The 18642-nt window shown below is 51.5% G+C and overlaps 1 protein-coding gene across 5 annotated transcripts in view; it reads left to right on the top strand.

Annotated features, from left to right (window-relative positions):
* The window catches only part of RGS3 (regulator of G protein signaling 3), a 67608-nt gene that overhangs the window by 899 nt on the left and 48067 nt on the right, over positions 1-18642 (top strand). For 2 of the 5 annotated variants that reach the window (XM_048965942.1, XM_048965946.1), the window contains exons 2-12: positions 717-848; positions 6295-6345; positions 8125-8183; positions 8748-8842; positions 9696-9764; positions 10408-10468; positions 12156-12246; positions 12820-12887; positions 16716-16797; positions 17549-17654; positions 17901-18240. In XM_048965942.1, coding sequence (XP_048821899.1) covers positions 717-848; positions 6295-6345; positions 8125-8183; positions 8748-8842; positions 9696-9764; positions 10408-10468; positions 12156-12246; positions 12820-12887; positions 16716-16797; positions 17549-17654; positions 17901-18240 — 1154 coding nt within the window. Of the gene's footprint in view, positions 1-716; positions 849-1405; positions 1670-1762; positions 2038-6294; positions 6346-8124; positions 8184-8747; positions 8843-9695; positions 9765-10407; positions 10469-12155; positions 12247-12819; positions 12888-14096; positions 14504-16715; positions 16798-17548; positions 17655-17900; positions 18241-18642 lie in introns of those variants that run through there. The other 3 variants (XM_048965943.1, XM_048965944.1, XM_048965945.1) reach the window with 3 other exon arrangements.

The raw sequence follows: 18642 nt of genomic DNA on the forward strand, positions 1-18642 counted from the left end.
TCCTGATCACCCAGCACAGTGCTGACATCACTTCCTTGGGATCTGATGTGTGGTGTCCCAGTGTTAACAAGGCTTCAGAGGCATGCAGCGTGTGATGGGTGCTGGGGATGGTGGCACTCTTTCAGCCCTCCTGTCCAGGGTGTGACAGCAGATCTGGCTGTGACCTTGTGACAGCAGCTTGTTTTCTAGGGACTCAGTCTGTGATCTTGCTATTAGATACTGCTGTAAGATGGGTTTTGAGCCTTCAGGAGACTTGTCTTGCATCCCCCAGGGCTGGGATGATAAGTACCTCCTGTTGCAGTGCTCCATATTATCAGTGCACCTGACTGAGTTCCTCTCCCAGGTCCAATGCTACCTGTGAGGGCTGAAAGGATTCATCCCTCCCCAGCTCTGTGGGCAGGACTCACTGCATCCAGGGCTCTTTGGCACATGAGCAAGCATGGCTGGGTGGTGGTGAACAGGACACCTCCAGTTTCCAGCTTGAATGAGCTCTGGTGTTGGCAATCTCTGCTGAAGCTGAAGGAAAGGCAGACCTGTTTATCTGATGTCTACAGGGCACAGAGCATGCCATGGGGATGTTTCTAAATGCTGGGATGCAGGAAACAAGGCAGCATGGTGTCTGGAGAACAAAAAAGGGTTCACAGGACACTACAGAATGATGTCCTCTGCATTCCAGCTGTGTGTCCTGACCTGCCTGTTTCTTTTATCTCTGGCAGGCACAAGGCACAGCCCTGGGATGTGGGGGCTGCCAGAGGTACAACGCAGGGCAGAGAGAGCCTGCTGGCGGAGCCAGGGAGCGGTGCTGGGCAGAAAGAGGAAGATCAGTCCTGCATGGGTGAAGGGGAAAGGTAAGGGATGGGGCTTGAGGGGGACAGCAGGTGGGCTTGGCCCTGACAGGAGAGTGGGGAGGAGGCAGGGGTGCCAGCATCCTGATCTCTGCAGGATTCTGTTGTCAGCTGTGGTGGGCAGAGCTGGCTGCAACCTTATCTCCCATCGCTCACCTCAGTCTGGGCTCAGGGTGTCTATGGGTGGCCTTTGCCACCCTGAAACATCAGTCCCCAAGGCGTCCTGCAGGGCTTGGAGCAGGGCCGCATGGCTCCATGGGCTGTGCTCACCTCCAGGTGTCTCTGCTCTTTTTTTTCCCTGTCTCTTCTGAGCTGGTAACAGTGGCCAAACATTGAAAGAGAGCACAAGGGGGGAGGGGAAGTACGTGCTTTTTTGCCCTGGTGCTGGAAATGGTCTCTGGGGCACTTTGCAGTCTGTGTGTGTTGAAAGAGAGATTATTCTTTCAGTTGCTTTGTATTTTTTCTCACTTTCCGGACTCCGGAGCTGCAGGCTGCGGGGCCGCCGGGCGGGCAGAGCGCTGCTGGGCTCAGCGGGTTTGGCCCTGTTTGCCCAGACAGGTGCGGCCTCCATTCAAATCCGCGGGGCCAATGGGAGCTGCGCTGTTCAAACGCGGCGGTTGGAGCGCGTTCCTTGGAAACGCCACTGCTGGCTAGCCTGTCCCTCCTGGCTGCAGCTAGCTCAGTTTTCTCAGACCTGACAGGGAGGGCTGCGATTTCTACTAATTAGAGCTGTCCTGCCATGGAGTCTGGCAATGTGCACAGAGTCTCACTCTGCACCCGCCGGGCTGAGCCCCTGGGAGCTTCCTTCTGCCTCACCACCTTCGGTAAGCCGTGAGCCTGGCTTGGCTCGGGGTGCCAGGGGATGTGGTGTGGCACTGGGAGCCGCAGTGGCTCATGCTGGGAATGGTGGGGGCTGCTCTAAAGGCATTAACACAGAGCTTCTGTCTCACTGAGCTGAGGTAATGCTTGGCTCTGCTGAGCCCTAGATCCGGGCTGCAGCTACTGAGGTGATTTGCCCCCCCTGGCTGAGCGTGAGCTGGGATTGTTGTGTGGAGCCATCCACAGTTGTGGCAGATCCCCCGTCTCCTTCTTTGCTCTTTGTGGATCCCCCTGCAGCCGCCTCAGTTGTGCTGCATGGACTTGAAGAATGCCAGGGACATGGGACTGTGGCTGGGTCCTGAAGCCATGACAGGTAGTGCAGTGTGGCCTCCACTCGTGTGCAGGATGGTTTGGCAGTGGCTGTCCTGCATGGGGGGAGGCTGCCTGCCCTTCCCAACTGGGAGGAATTTTAAAGCAGAAGTTTTATTTCAAGGCTGCTGCTCATTTTTGTAGGTGGGTGTTGCAAGCAGTCATGGCACAAGGGCATGGAGAGGGCAGTGCAAGCAGAGCAGGGCAGCCCATGGGCAGCCAAGTGTGCTGCACTTTCTTCTTTCTGGCTTTTAAGTGTTCATTTGCTCAAGTCAAGCTAAGAAGCTAAAAACCCCTAGTCTTTGTGACAAAGACTTTGTCTGTGCCCAGTAACATTGGACTCAGTGATCTTTATGGGTCCCTTGCAACTTGGGATATTCCATGATCTTGGCAGCCCGCTACTCTTCATGGGCCCACCAGCAGTGGGGTGATGTGGCTGGCACAGCTGCCCATGTGGGGATGACCATGGTGTTGCAAAGGCTGTGCTTGTATCTGAAGCTATACATGGTGGCCTTGGGATACTCTGCCCTATGCTGCTAGGAATGCCCCTTTGGGGTAGAAGCACCCTGCTGTGCACCCCCGTGGTTCTCATCTCTTCTGTCCTAGGTAAAACCTGCATTTTTCTCTCAATTAAACAGAAAAGCATTTTAAGGAGCACAAACCCAATTTTTCCATTCGCCAGAGATCATCAGCAAGGAATAAATTTTCCTGCCTGCTGGTTATGCTCCCAACATATGCCATTCCTGCGTGCCCACCAAGCTTCTCTCATGGGTGGGGATGTTTGTTTGCCAGCTTATATTTGTTGCTGCCTGGTTCATCCCTGTTCTCCATGCACCAGCTCTGTGTATCAGCTCAAATCACTTCTTTCCCAGATGATGACGTCCAAATGGATGGGCCCTGAGTGTCCTCCTGGTGGCGGTCCTATGAGCCCTGCTCTCCATGATGGATATGCAACCAGGAGCTGTCTGTGAGCCCTGCTGTGGGATGAGCTGTCTTCTCTTTCCTCTTCCTCTGGCTTTTCTCTGTACCTATTTGGCTTTTCTCTGTACCTATTTTTGTTTATATTAACACCTTTGATCCAAATGACCTGGACAAGCTCTGCCAGGACCTCCCTACTGAAACTGTTTCCCTTTGTTCATTTTAGAGATGCACTGAAAAAGGCAAACCTGGGAAGAATCTTTCTCTGACTCTGCTTTTGACGAGTGGTAGAAATGCAGCCTAAGTGCTTGCACAGCTAGATGTTGTGTTCCTGCTTTCCCAGCCCTGGGGGAAGTTTGCTGCTCCGTGCATCTGAGGAAATGCAGCTGCTGCTGCTGAGCTGCTCTGTCCAAGTGCACCAGCATGCAGTGTCCTGTGCACTCCAGTTCTTTGTTCCAACCCTTGCTGGGCAGAGCCTTGGCCCCATGGCTGTCCCGGAGTTGTGCAGCCCCAGCAGCTACCAGCCCTCTGCACTACCTGGCACAAAGGCTTCCTTTCTTTTTCCCAGCACCCATTCATTACTGGGCTGACTCCTCGTCATGCTCGGTTAGAGGAGCGTTTTACTTCTGTGCTGTAGTGACGGTTAAATGCTAATAGAGGAGCAGCAAGTTGGTTCCCACAGGGTCAGAGATCTGGAGATTGCAGAGGGTGATTGGCTCAAAAGGCTGGGGTGGCTTTGGTGGCACAAAATTCTCAATGTTGTAAATTGGTGCGAGATTAAAAAGCTGCATTGATTTACCCACCCAGAAAGGTCTGTCTTGTCTTTCTTGCCTTGCTTTCACACATATATGCACACATAGACATGGCTGTGCACTCAAGCACTCGAACACACAGGAGCTGAAGAGAAATCTGACAGTTTTGTCAACTGTTTTTTTTTTTTTTTTTTTTTTTTTTAGTGAAAGATGAAGTTTGAGTTCTCTGAATTGCTTCGGGTTAAACAATCTCTTAAGATATCCCCACCCTGCAAAAGCAAGCTCTTGGGTGCGTCTCTTACTAAATGAAATGGTGTTTTGTAATTGAAATGATGTTTATATGTGCAAGAGTGATGTTTACCAGTTAGTTTGTTGTTTTTTTGCGTGCCAAGAAAAGAGTGTAAATGGGCTGTTTTGCTTTGGACTAAAGATGCTGTGCCAGTGATATTTTCCATCTGTTTGACTCTCCAGGAGTGTTTGAAAACATTTGGTTTTGAGTTGATTCGGAGCAATTATGTGGATGTGGGACCCTGCATCACCCCTAAACTCTGCACATCGCATCCAGGCTGGCAGCAGGGTCCCTAATCCTTGGGACCCTTCTGGGGTGTTGTTCAGTGGGGAATCTCACATTCCACACCTCAGCAGCATTTTACCTAAATCCTGCCAAAGGCCATCGTGAGAGATTTTGTGCCAGTCTGAGTGCTGGAGATGGATTTCAGGTTAATGAGGGGTTGTGCATGCATGGGAATGGGAGAAAAACTGAGCTGGCAGGGCAAAGCCTCAACCCCATACTTTGTAACTGCTTGGAGTTCATTGCTGGGAATCAGCTGCCTGCAGAGAGGTCTGGGCAGTGCCAACATTCAGAAATTGCAGCTCCAGATATGTGGTGGGAGCCTGGGGATTTGACATGGGAGTTTCGAAAGGCAGCAGAAGCTTCAGGTTGATTTTATAGACATGTAAGAACTGGATTTTATTCTTGGCTCTGCCATCATCTGTGTGCAGAGTGGGCAGTGAGTGATGTGGTCTTCAGCTGTGGATGCTGTGCTTGCTGGTGGTGACTTTGCTGACAGGCAGAGGTGTCTTTGGGATGCTCCTTTGTTTGCTCTTTGGAATGAGTGCTCCCATCTTGTCCCAGCATCTCTGCAGGAGGCTCTCTGGATTCAGAGGACAGCCTGGGTCTCCCAGGGTTTCAGCTGATACTGTCCTAGACATACAAGTGTGAGCCTGGATCTGCTTGTGGGGGTCATCCTGGGAGCTGCTCCCAGCAGGATGCTCAGGTTGAGCCTCGTCACCCTGGTATGAACCCTGCAGAGCCCTTGTCTGGCACTTTCTTGTCTCCATTATTCCTGCATCTTCTTTCTGCTGGAGTCCTCCCATTTTCCTCTCACTTTAAGTACTTCAAAAGACACTGATGGATATAAATTCACTCAAGGTTGCAAGGTCTTCCAGTTTGTCTGTTTGTTCCCTCTTTGCACTCCCCATCCTTTTGCACAGCACCAAGCACTGCCATGTGCTCCAGGTGGGTTGGTACCCCTGCACAAGCTTGGTTCTGGCTGTGATGATTGTAGCAGGTTGGGTAAGTCTTGGCAGTCCAGCCAGTGCTATCTTCCTAGTTTCCTCCCCAGTTCCATGTGCTGATCAGTCCAATTTTTCTCCTGGTGCCAACCTTCACAGGGGTCAGCTTTTTGGAGGCAGCGTTGGGTTGGGAGAACTTGGCTGTGGTTTTGGCATCGTGGTGGTCACGTCTCAGCTGCAGCTTATGGAGCCACTTTTCATCTCTTCTTGGCCTTGCTTCTTGCTCTTGTTCACAGTGATGATAACACTGGGGACTGAGGACTCTCCATCCAGACCTGCTACAAAGTGGTATTTTATTCACAGAGCTCCTTGAGGCTCTCCCCTCCCTCCCTGATGCAAGGGTACTGGTGTGCGTGGAACCCTGGGCTGGCTGGGTCCTGCTTGCTGGCTCAGCAGTGGAGGGTCTGCAGGCAGTGCAGCACAGCACAACTCTTCCTGGGGCTGGCAGCTCCTGGCCTTGTTCACAATCTATTTGGTGTCAAAAAGGTGACTGAAAACAGACTTTTAATTCCAGGCTAGGGCAGGTGTTGACTCCTGGTTTTAGGAGCTTTGCCAGTCTGCTAATCAGCCGTGCTGCCTTGGGTCCCTGGGAAATGCAGCCCTGTGGAGCTCAGAGGCCGGGAAGAGAAGGTTGAATGTGGACCGGGCAGGGGGAGCTTTGAATATGCAGCATACATCAGCAAGGCTCCCCTCACCCTCTGCTGAATTCATCCAGCAGCAACCCCTTGATGCTCCCCCTTCCTTTCTGATGGGTGTTTGTGTCAAAAACTTACTGCACGCTGAGAAAGCAGTATGCAGTTTTACCTGGAAAGCTTTTGAGTCTAAAGACTTCCTTGGTAGCAGATTTCCCTTCCCACACCTTTCCCTTGCTTCCCTGAGCAAAGCCCCTGTGCCTGGGGTGGGGAGGCAGGATGGTTTTGGCCCTGTGCATGGCGAGCATGATGTTCCCCATGCTGTGAATGCTGGCGACAGCATGAGGGTCCTACCTCCTCACTGTTTCTCTTCTGTTCTCCCAGGCCAGCTGAAGTTGTCTATCGAGGTGCAGGACCGCTCCCTGATGCTGCATGGTGAGTACTGATTGCCCTAGGGTGTGTGGAGAGGTGGCCCTCATGAGAGAGCCCGTGGGGGAGATACAAAAGGTACAGCACTGCCATCCCCTCATTCAGATCCAGGGGACAGCATTGTGGTGGCTGTTGGGAGCAGCTCCATCAAATAGAGCAGCTCCATCAAATAGAGCAGCTCTTTAGTGCAGAACCAAAATTTCTGGAGTCTCTCATTTCCAGGTGGCTGCAGTGTGTTTTGTATTCTGGTTATATCAAGTTTTTATTTCACTCTGCATGACGAGAGAAAAAGACAGAGATGTAATTTGGAAAAGAAAATCTGAAATGGCCAAAAATTGTTTGCAGGATTTCCAAATGGTTCAGTTCAAACACTGAGCATCAGAAATATTTCTTCAGAAATGCGTCTGACTTGGTCCTGGATGGTGGTGCTGTTGCTCACACCATGACATGTTCCCCTGGGAACAAGTGAAGCTCTATTGAAAATTTCCATCTCTGGGGACTGGGTTGTAAGGAGAGTTGTGCAGCACCAGGGGATCCACACCTGAGGCCCAGGAGCTGCAGCACTGCCACTTTGTTGACAGGTATTGAGCCAATGTGAGTGTCAGAACCAAGTTTTTCTTTGGGAAGAGACCTGTTTGGGGGCACCCATGGGGCTCACTAGGATTGCTCCTGCAGCAAAAGATATGCGTGCTTGTGTCTTCTGGCACAGAACTTTCCTTGCTGGGGTCTTCTTAGGGCTTTGGGATGAATAAATGGTTGTAGGCTCAAGGAAGAAGCCAAGAATGTGGAGTCAAAATCCCCTTTCTGTGAGCAAAGCAGGCTCATTGCTGCCATGGAGTTAAGCTCTATAGAACAAAAGGGAAATCAGGTACCTGGGGTTCCCAGCAGCATTAGGGGTGACTGTGCCAGACACCTGCAGGAGGGATGGAAAAGGTTTTTTTCTTGAGTAAAATTCTACTTCTCAGTCCAGCCTCATCCCTGCCTGTTTGTGACGAGATGGAGGCGTGGGGAACAGCTGAGCCATGCTCAGCCCCTCATCTCCCCCAGGTGCTTCCCTTTTCCAGTTGTGCAGGGAAGCTTTGTACAGAAACAACAGTAGGAAAATGTTTGGGTTTTTTTTCACCCCAACACCTTTAAACCCAAAGGAGGCTCTTATTGTGGCCTGTTGTGGAGGAACCTTGCAAACCGCATCACAGAGCAGTAGAGGATCCTGTAGAGCCCCTTTCTCCTCACACACCATGGTTTCTGCCAGGATGACCTCGCTTGTTGTGGCCACACATCCTGCTCTGACAAAGGCAGAGGCACTGCTGCCTTGCTCTACATGTTAGGAGTGAGCTCAGCCTCACTCTGACAGCCTGTCCTGCACTCTCTGGGCTCTGCAGCACAGATATTGCCTCCAGCTCCTGCTTAGGAAGCACAGGGTCCCCTGCTGTCAGCACTGGGACAAAGCTGAGACCCCGTTAGTGGGACTGCCATCAGGATGTGGCCGTGGGTATTTTACTTGATGATACATTTGGCTCTAGGGCAGAGAACACAATGCAGAGTCAAGTCAGGCAGATGAAATGCTGTTTGCCATCTGAATGGTGCACTGCATCTCTTGGCAACCTCACCCACAGATGCCAGTATTTGTAACAGGGTAGTCATAAAGAAAAAATATGGCAGAACCCTTCCCCTGTTTAAGGCTGAGCTGCTAGGGAGGTGTGCAGGGTCCTGCAGGGAGGGAGGTGCAGAGAGTTGCCTTCCTGATGCTGTGGGGCCTGATTTGGGGCTTTGTTTCCTTTCTAGTCGTGGAAGCAAAAGGTCTGATGGGGACAGAGTACCGGCCGTGCGACTCCTACGTGAAGGTAGGTTCTTTCTGCTCTCTTGGGGCTTTGGTGTTGGCTCTTCCAAGCATGATCCCTTTTATTTCTTCCTTGGGCTTCCCTACCTTACCATGGATGAGCAGCATGCGGGGAAGTTGCTGGTCTGGTGGCAAGGCTGATGGCTTTGTTGACGTGATGCCTGAGCCAGAAGAGCGAAGGAGAGCCGCTGAGAGGGGCTCTGAGAGACATTCAGGGGTGAGAGCACCCCACTGGGCAACCAATGGAGTAGTGCCCTGGGCTGCCCTGTGGTGTGTGCAGTGCAGCAAGCATCTCCTCTGCAAGTGGGCTGCAAGCCAGAGACTGACCAGCACATTTGTGTGCACCAGTCCCTGATATTCTACTATTTTCCTTCCACCACCCTCTAAGGAGTTTTGTAATGCAATTGTTTGACATACGTAAGGCAAAGTGATCTAAGCTAACCTGTGAGCATGGGCTCAGCCAGATCTTTGAGGCTCAGCCACCTGTAACAGTGGCTGTGCTGTTCTCCTGAACTGCTGTGGAGTGTTATTTTGTGATGGCTGATGACCTGCTTGCTTCCCCATGCAGATGTCAATTGTGCCAGATGCCGACGGGAAGTGCAGACAGAAAACAAAGACTGTGCCAGACAGCAAAAACCCAGTCTTCCACGAGCACTTTGTCTTGTGAGTACAATGGAGCAGGGATGGCTCTGGCTTATCCCCCAGCTCCCACAGAGCAGTGGGGAATCAGTGGTTACTGTCCTGGAGCACCCTCTGGAAGCCAAGATGATGTGTTTGCTTTTACATTACGATCTGTAATAAACATGCATCACGCATGAGCTGCTCTGCTGCTGGGATGAGAAGTGACAGGCATTATTCTGCTGTTTTTTATAGCTGAAATATCTTGAACTTTTGGGCAGAGCTCATGCAGCAGTCAGCACACAATGTGGCAGTGGTGTTCCCGCATAGTTGGACACTTGCTGGGCAGGAGTTGAGCAAACACACTCAATTTCCTTGTGCCTGCAGTAGTACTGGCACTGTATGGAGGAGAAAGGTAAAAGGATTTCTTATAGCTCCATCATGTCTCTGCATGGGAAGGGAGCTCTATGGCATGGAATGTTTCGGTACAGCACCTCATTGCTAGCAAACATGTCTGACAGACCTCCATCCTCATGCAACATTTAATCTGGGTCAGAATGTTTGTTTCATAGCATGCACAATTCCTTGTTCCTCATTTTTGTCTATTGATGTTGGATGTGTCCTTTTGCATGATACCCCCCTAAGGCACTGGAGCAGTGTTGCCAGCACCTGCCTAGGGGAGGTCACATCCCTGTGCTGTGGTTTGTCAGGAATGAGTACATCGGTGCAGCAGTGCCTTGTTGGAGGAACGCCAGCTGGGGTGATGCTGCAGGGCCTGTGCAGAGAGTGGAGAATACCTGGCTTCAAGGAGAGTGTGGGTCCCATGGCCATGCAGGCAGCCTATGCTGAGGTCTGCTGGGCAGAGCGCGCTCATGGGCTGCCCTTCTGCTTCTTGCAGCCTGGTACAGGAGGAGGATGAGCAGAAACGTCTTCTGGTCACAGTCTGGAACCGAGAGAGAGATTGCAGGTATGTGTCTTCCACACTGCATTTTGATCTTTTAAGGACAGGGCTGTCACTGCAGTGCACCTGCCTTCTGCTCTGGCCACCCATGTGAGCTCCTCGAGAGCATGACCTGACAACAGGCCTGCTGCACATGGGGAATTAAGGCTGCTCCGCGTGCAGACTGCTGGAGAGGAAACTGGGCCCTTGCCATCTCTGTCTGTGATGCTGCTGCTTGGTGGCAGTCACCACAGCCAGCATTTAGCATTCCCATCTACACTGTTGGCTGGGGCTTAGGGCAGGGATCTCCCCTACCTGCTGGGGTGATGCAGGGATGAGGAAAGCACAGCAGCTTGGGCTGTAGCACCTCAAAGATTGTGCCACCTGCTCAGGCAAGTGGCTGTTGGTTCCTTGGCCACGGTCCTGTCAGCATCAAGAAGGTGACCAGGATGCTGCATCCCAGCTCCCTCCTCCTCCTGCTGCAAGCCAGACTGTGTGGTTACATCACATATACTCCAGACATGGAGAGAGGAGCATGTTCTGGACATGGCCCAGCTCCCATTGTGTGCAGGGATATCTGCATGGCCCCTGAAAAGGGGTGCATATGGGCAAATGGTCCTTAGGAGAGGTTTCAAGTAGTGTGCACTGATAGTCTCTGACTTTTTTGCAGGCAAAGCAAACTGATTGGGTGCATGAGCTTTGGTGTGAAGTCCCTCCTGACCCTGGACAAGGTACCTTCATCTGGAGCACTGTGTGCAGGATTGGGTTGAGCAGGTGGATGTAGTGCTCCTTCAGGGCAGGAACAGGGAGCAGCTGGCTCTTTGCACCAGCAGGCAAGGAGACTTTGAAGGTGTCCAAGGACCTGCCAGTACAGAGCCACTGTGAGCTGGCACTGTGGGTGCCACTGCTGGAGGTAGGGGTGGGGAGCAGAGGAGGAATCCTAGATCAGGGGATTGCTGCTCCTTTTAGTGAGGACGCACTCAGCAGCACCAGGGGGTGCAGAGATGTGGCTCCTGTGAGTGCTGTGTAGGGCTGGGAGATGGGACCAGCCTTACCCAGCCTGCTGGCACTTGTCACATCTGTCCAACGGCCTCTGGGTGGTAACCAATGGATGGTGGGAACGCCCTCCTTGGAAGAGGATTCTGTCTCTCTCACTGCACTAAGCAGACAGGGCTCTACAGCTGAGGTGAGTGTGGGGTGGGCAAATGTAGGGGTGTCCACACCTGAGGGTGTTCCTGGTAGCAGTGGTGCTGCAAGGTGCTTCTGTGCCAGGCTGTGTCCCTGCTGCTGCAGGTCTGTCCCTGCTGCTGCCCCGGCCTGGCTGCTGCTGGGTAATACAGCTTTCACATAGCTGGCTTTGCTTTTCTAAAGGAGTCTGCAGAGCTGATGCTGTGAATGACCTCTGCTGATCCAGTGAAACATCGAAAACTTTCATCCTAGCTGTTGGCAGTTAGGGATTTTGTCCCTGGACAGCCCAGACCAGGTGCTGGCACATCAGGCAGGTTGGAAGGGATTTAAGGAGTGTTCACAAATCACCTGGGGTCTGGACATTTGCTGCCTAGCAAGAGGTTAAAAGGAACTGTTTGTTTGAACTACATGTAGTGAGAGTAGGAGGTAGTGAGGACAAATGATATGCAATGTTTTTTTTATTTCAATAGCAGTGAGGGTGATTAGAGCAGCTCTGAACTGCAGCTGCCCCCAGGAACAGCCTCTGCTCTGGTCATACCACACCAAGATTTCAGACTTTGGCCATGAGCTTCACAAGTTCTCACTGCAGAGATCATCCCTGCGTGCAGCCCAAAGGCACATTATTCTCACCGTGATGGAAAAGTGGGGATGGATATGGGGAATTCATGGTCCTTCTGGGACCCCCTTTGTATCTGGGAAGCTCTAGCCCAGCCTCCTGGGCCTAGTGGTGCTGCTGGATACACCATGCTCTGCAGTTTCCTCATTGTGGATTTAAAGCATAAGTTGTTTTTTTTTTTTTTTTTTTTTTTTTTTTTTTTTTTTTTAAATGGACCCCATCTTCTCTTGTCTTGATGGTTCCTGCAGTCCTTATCTGATTCCTGTGATTGGGGTGGGATGTTTTGTTTTCTAGCTTCTGCTGATCGCCCAGAGGGTAATTGAAGATGGTGGCTCCTGGATGAGATGTCCCATGTGGGTGGGATGGGGCAGAGGGAGCTCTGATGTGGGGTGCCCAGCACTGCTGGAGGTTGGTGTGGTCACCCTGCTTTGTGAGCATGGGGTGGGTAGTTTTACCTGGTTCCATGTCTCTTATGAGAAGTGCTTCAGGACAGCCTCTGTGCTCTGGCCAGGGCAGCTCCTGCAGCAGGACTCATGGAGCTTTGGGCGACCAGACTGAGTTAAATGAGGTGGAGTACCTGCCCCAACACTGAGAGCTTCTTTCTGCCCCCACAGGAGATCAGTGGCTGGTACTATCTGCTTGGGGAGGATCTGGGCAGGACCAAGCACTTGAAGGTGGCTGTGCGGCGGCTGAAGAAGAGCAGAGGTATGTCACCCTCCCGAACAGCCTGGGAAGGTTGGCATGGTGCGGGAGGGGTGCTAAACTCATGTCTATCCCCGCTGTGGTGTGGAGCAGCCACCAGCCTCATGGTTAGCTGTAGTGGTCAGTGGAATCAGTGTGCTGGGTATCCTGGGCAGTTTGGCAGTCTCTGCTTTGGCACTGAACTCTCCCCTTTGCCCTTTACTCATGCTTTGCTTTGAGCTCTTTGTGGGTCCCCAGCTTTGCAGCTGCCTCTCTCCTGTGGGTTGACACTATGGCTAGGCTCTGATACCCAGGGGCTGTGATGGGCTTTCTCTCCTGCCTTTGTTTACCACAATGCTGGGGTGCGTGGAGGAGTATGTGCTGGGGATAGCAGGGTGAGGGAGCAATGCCTACCCTGGGTGTGAGCCCCCCTCACAGCTGCCATCATGTGCGGCAGCCCTAGCCAAGAGGTGATGTCCACTAGCACATAGTGATTTTTTTCATGGTGTGTGGATGTGGTGAGGAGGGAGAGTGGCCATCAGGAGCTGTGTGCTGTTGGGTTTATGTGCTTTTTTTTTTTTTTCTTTCTTCCTAAAGAACCAGTACTGGGAGGTCAGAGTGCAGCGTGTGAGGGCCGGGACACTGCAAGCATGAGGCAGCTGAAGGTGGGTACAGCTGGGCTCTGTCCTGCCAGCGGTGCATGGGCTAGGGGCTGAAAGCAGCCTGCATGCAGGGTTTAGATGAGCAGGAGGGACAGAGTGTTAGTCCTCAGCTGAGATGGGAGTTGTCTCAGTTTCCCTGTTGACACGGTGGCTTTACGAGCAATTAATGTTCCCAACCCAAGGAGGTAATGGGTGTAGTAATCCCACACTTGCTCCCTGTTGCTGAATAGGGACCTCCTGTTTGTCCAGAACAGTACCACAGAGACCAAGTACCTGCCGTTGAGTGGGAGTGATGGGAACAAGGAGCAATGGGCTGGAGTTGGCTGCCCGCCTGCAGTGCAGCATCCGTCCCTGGCCGGCTCTAGGTCTCCATGCATGGCTGCGTCTGCTCCCCTCCTCCTTCTGGGGTCTTTTGCTCTGGGAAGGGAAAGGCTCTTGGTGGAGCCTCAGTGATTTATAGGAGAGGCAAAGATGGGAAATGGGAACGCAAACACATGGCCTGCATCGGAAATAGGGCTCGGCCGTCCCTGTGATTTATCTGTGCTGAATTCCGCTTTGCTGCTTCCCTCAGCTGCATTTTCAGTTATTTGTTTTAAAGCGTAGGACTGAGCAGGACAAACAAAGCCAGCGCCCCTTTCCTCCCTTCCTCCCCAGTAGTGCTGCTGACTGGAAAGATGGTGGCTGGGAGGAGGTGGATCTCCCCATGCAGACTTAGCAATGCCGTTGTGCCCGGAGGAGCAGCTCCAATGGCCTTGCAAGGTGCCGGCTCACGGGGAGCTCCGGAGCCCCTCTCCTTCCTGCATGGCCATCCCTTACCCTGCAAAGGGGCCCCATGCTTCCTCGAGCTTTTCCTTTCCATCTCTGTGTTAGGAGCTTTCTCCAAGAAGCCTTGCTGCAGAGTGCAGAGCTGCTCAGCGCTGCCCTGCTGCTGGCTGAGCTGAGAGTTTGTCTTTATTTTTGAGATTACACTACAGGTACAATTCAGCTGACCTCTGATCCCACTCCATGAGCACAAAGCATGAGGACGTGCTTTTTTTTCCTTAGGGTCCGCACTCCGAAAAACAAACTTTTTTTTTAATTAAAAAGAAAGCCACTCTCTGTTGTCCTCTCCAGGCTAAGCAGTGCAATGAAGTCGGGCTTGCGCAGTCAGTGCCTGTGAAATGCTGCTCAGACATCCTCCAAGTGTTTGTGAGAACGTCGCAATAACAAAGTGCTCCGTGCGGCTGAAGAATGCCACGGGAACAAAAGCCACATCAACAGAGCAGGGACCAGGGAATACTAAAGAGTTGACAGGAATTTTAATATAAAACTCTCTCTCCTCCTTGTCACTTGGGGTTTTCAGGAAGCCCTCTGGCTTATCGTAAAGCGGCATACAGCGCAGACAGGGGCCGGGAAGGTGAAAGGTGGCTTCCTGCCATTCTTCTCTGGAGCTGGGTTCCCATGGGCGGTCATGCCAGTTTGACTGGGGTTTGTTTCTCACTGGTGCAAGACGAGGAGACCGGGAGCACGGCTGCTTCGGGACGCTGCGTTTTCATGGGCTGACAGCGAGGTTGGGGGCTGCAGCCATGAACCGCTTCAATGGACTCTGCAAGGTGTGCTCGGAGCGGAGATACCGGCAGGTCTGTGCCCCCACTGTGGGTCTCTGTGTGTCTGAGTGTCCGTGGGCTTCCTCCCCCTTGTCAGGCTGTGAGTGCGCTGCTGATGTGCTGTCGTTTGTAAATGGTGGTATTAGGAATAGAAGGACGGTGCCTTCAGGTGGGTGCCTGACCTTTTGCTGCACATCGCTGTGTGGAAGTGGGGATGGAGGAAGGAGAGTTCTTGCTGCGTAACTTAGGGTGCAGCTCAGCAGCTGGCTGTAGAAGTGCTCAGCTGAAGGATGTTTCTGTTTGCTGCACATAACTGCAGGGTCAGCTCTCTGCCAGGTGACTGCAATCTCTTCTGAAGTTGTTTTAACAGAAATGTGTATGAGAATGAAGCTGGCCACAATGAAAGTTGACCAAGGCAGCATGAAGTGTTGCGCACAAGCCAGCACAGGCTCTCAGATGCTCTCAGTGCCCAGCTCTAGTGGGCAGTTTTGCTGGTGTGGATCTTGGTCTCTTGCACTTTAGAATAGTTGTTCCACTGGGATTTGCACTGGGGCTCCCAGCTCGTGGTCAGCATTTTTTTGTGCTGCTGTGTTCATATTGTATAGCTGCAGTGGAGGTCACAGGGAGAACTAGCTTAATTAAAAATGCCTGCTGCTTGTCAGGGCTATAGTGACTGTCTCATGCAGGCATGGTCCTTTGCTGTGCAAATCAGAGGCAACTGTGACTTGTCCTAGATCTTTTCAATTCTCTGTTTTGGCAATTTCTGCTGCACCTTCCAACATAGCTGTGAGCACAGTGAGCCTGTGCCTGCTGTGGACTGGAGCCTTGTACCATCATCACTATCTTCCAGCTTACATCAGATGCTCGTATTTGTTAGTTCTGTGCTGAGTGGCAATAATGGATGCTGAGCTCACTGCTAATCCCACAGTGGTGGGAGGTGAGGAAGGCAAGCATTGTCAGTGGGAAGCACTGCTGATGGCATAGGGAAGATGGTAGACAAGAGCCATGAGCTGGAGTAGAAGCAGTGGGAGAGCCCTCTTGGTGTGGAGAAAGTCTTGGATTGCGGGGTGACTGCAGGGGGAGATGCTGGGCTGTCGGGGCTGATGATGTCCTGCAGAGCTCAGGTCCCTAGGTGTTGTTTTTAGTGTGTGAGACTGGTTTGAAGGTGCAGACCCACAAACAGTCTTATTGTATTCTCAAATAGGGAACAACCTCCAGAGATAAGAAATATATTCAGTGTGGTAGGACTGGACCAATGTACTTGATCCTGCCAGGGAAAGACACTTTTTAAAAACTTTTTTTTTTTTTTTTTTTTTTTTTCTTTTTTTTTTTTTTCAGAGCAATCAAACAGGGACAGAGAGCAAAGAAAGGAAGGCTCACTGGGTTTGCCCTCATGCTGTAAAGGAGCGTGGAAGCAGTTCTTGGCTGCTTCAGTTGGATTCTCCTCTCTATTTGTTCTCAAAATAGCTCAGGTCACACATGTCAGATTTTTTCTGTTTTCTCTGTCAGTAAAACAGGAATTCTGACAAACGTCTTGAGGATAATCAGGTATTTGCAGGAACTGTTGTGCTGAGCTGCTGCTGGAAGCCAACATAAAAATAAAATACAACTTTATTAATAATCTAATTGTTTCTAGAATCAGGAGGAGAAATGAGCCTAGATCAACACAGCATTCATCCTATTGAAGCTCATCAAGAGAAACACACCTCAGCTAACAGGGTGATGCACAGAGCCCGCCCAGCTGGTGCCTGGCAGGCTGAGTGTGCTGCTTCTCATGGCTTCCCCTGGAGCAGAGGAGTGCTGCTACTTGTGTATTGCCCCACTGGGGAAGAAATGTTTAAGTGGCTTGCTTGGAGAAGCTGTACTAGAAGTAAGCATCAGAGCCAAGTTGCCAGGTTTTCCTTTCTAGTGTCTTGATAGACTTTTCCTTATGCTTGCAGGAGTCATGAAGAAGGACTTGCATGTGCTCACCTTGTGTCATTCATTTCTGCTGGTCTTGGGCTTGACTTCACGTAGTTTTTCACTGCCTTTTTCATCCTCTTGGCTGCAGAACAGGAGAGTCCTATTGTCAGTAGGGCTCACAGAGTGACAGTGTTCATTGGTATAGTTCCTTGGGCTCTGCAGCTGCTTTTAGAAATGCTGTGTACCTGCATTTCTGAAGGCAGGGATGAAACAAGGGATGCTCACTGACCACATGCATGGATACTTTCCTATTATAAAGGGTGACCCTGCTGTCTCTTTTCAGATCACAATCCCTAGAGGAAGTGATGGGTTTGGCTTCACGATCTGCTGTGATTCCCCAGTCCGTGTGCAGGCAGTGGACTCTGGTAAGAGATCAGCTCAATTTTGTCCCTTTTGATGAACTCTATGAACTCTCCCTTGCATCTTAAGAGGACAGAGGCTGCTGTGTTGTTATTTTGGTGTTGTGTTGCAGTGATATGCAGAAATTTTGTTCTCTCCAATCTGAGAATTATCTGACTGGGAGACCTATGGAAAGTATGTAGTGGAACCAGACTGGTGCAGGAGGGGGGCAGAATTGCAGAGGGCCTTAATTGCTTGAGTGGATCCTCCTTGTATGAGCCTCCAGGATGGATTCAGCATCTCTGTTATCCCACTGCACACCAGGAAATCTCCCTGGCTTCCCATGTTGAGCTACTGGCAGTGTCCTCTCTGGGAGAAGCAGTGTGTTTGGACTGCAGACTGGAAGCAGGGATCCATCTGTTCACATTCTGAAGTTCCAACGTGAATGATGCATTAACTTATACCTAATTCCTAGTATTATTTGTGCAGTGTATATTTAACACAGCAAACTGACAAGGAAAACATTGCACTCAGACACTGTGAAATTGGACTTAACAGATTTCAATCAGTTCCTCAGTGATACATTCAAGACTCAAAAATACACTGTCCTTAAAGTGAAGAAGAACCTTAGCTCTGTTAGGAGAAACAGTTGAGTCTTGGATGAGGGAGTGGCGCAAGCTGGGAAGCTGTGCTATATGGGTGTCCCCTCAGCACTGGTATTGAGAATGCTCTGTGTCCAGCAGATGACTGACAGTCACCCATCCCTTCTCTCCATAGGTGGCCCTGCAGAAAAAGCTGGTCTGCAGCAGCTTGACACAGTGCTGCAGCTGAATGAGCGGCCTGTGGAGCACTGGAAGTGTGTGGAGCTGGCACATGAAATCCGGTGAGCGTTCACCCAAAGCATCAGTGCAGGCATATGGGGGGAGCAGCCTGATGGAGCCCAGGGCACAACAGCGGGAAGGTTGGATGGCTGTGGAAAGCAGAAGGGTTTGCGGGATGTGGGAAGCTGAGAAAGGAGTCTTTGGGGGGGGAAAAAGAAAGGATGCTGGGACTGGGAAGGAAAGGCTGGTGGCTGTCAGAATGCCTCAGTGCCTGCTGCTCTGGCTCTGAATTGCCCCATCTCTTCCAGGAACTGTCCCACAGAGATCATCCTGCTGGTCTGGAGGCTCGTCCCACAGGTCAAGTCTGGACCTGATGGCATGATCCGCCGTTCATCTTGCAAGTCTGCCTACGACCTGCAGTCCCCTCCAAACAAGCGGGAGAAAAACAGTACTGTGCCCCCGCGGCCTGAGCAGCGACGGAGCTGCCATGTCCTGTATGATGGGAGTGATGGGTTAATGCTGAACAGCTGGGAGAGGTACACAGAGATCGGCAAGCGCGGCCAGAACACCATGCCCCCTCTGTCCCATGTGCCCTCTCCTGCTGACCAGAACTACATCATCCTTGCACCTCTGAACCCAGGGAGCCAGGTAGGGCTGCCTCCATCCCCACACTCATGTTACTGCATGAGGTGATGATTGTGCTTGCTGCTTTCTGACTTGACCCAAGCTTCAGACTTCTCAGACACTATCTCTAAATGTTTGCCAGGGCACATGCTGTGTTTCTAAGCTGTGTCCCTGGGTGTCCTTTCTTTCTATTTCTAAAGCATTTGCTGCTAAGGCTGCAGAGCCATGGTAAGTGAGCTGCTGCCTCCTCCCAGGGTTCATGCACAGGATGGGGGATTGGAAAGTGTTTCCCCTGTGCAGCACAAACCACTTCTCTTATGTTCTGATAGTAATAGAGCAAAGATGATTTTCACATCTGGCTTTGAGTTTGGCACACTGAAATTTACTGTTTGTTTGTGTGAAGTCTGCCTTGAAGTCTGCCTCAGG

This window comes from Lagopus muta, chromosome 19, assembly GCF_023343835.1.
Source record: "Lagopus muta isolate bLagMut1 chromosome 19, bLagMut1 primary, whole genome shotgun sequence".
Lineage (NCBI taxonomy): Eukaryota > Metazoa > Chordata > Aves > Galliformes > Phasianidae > Lagopus > Lagopus muta.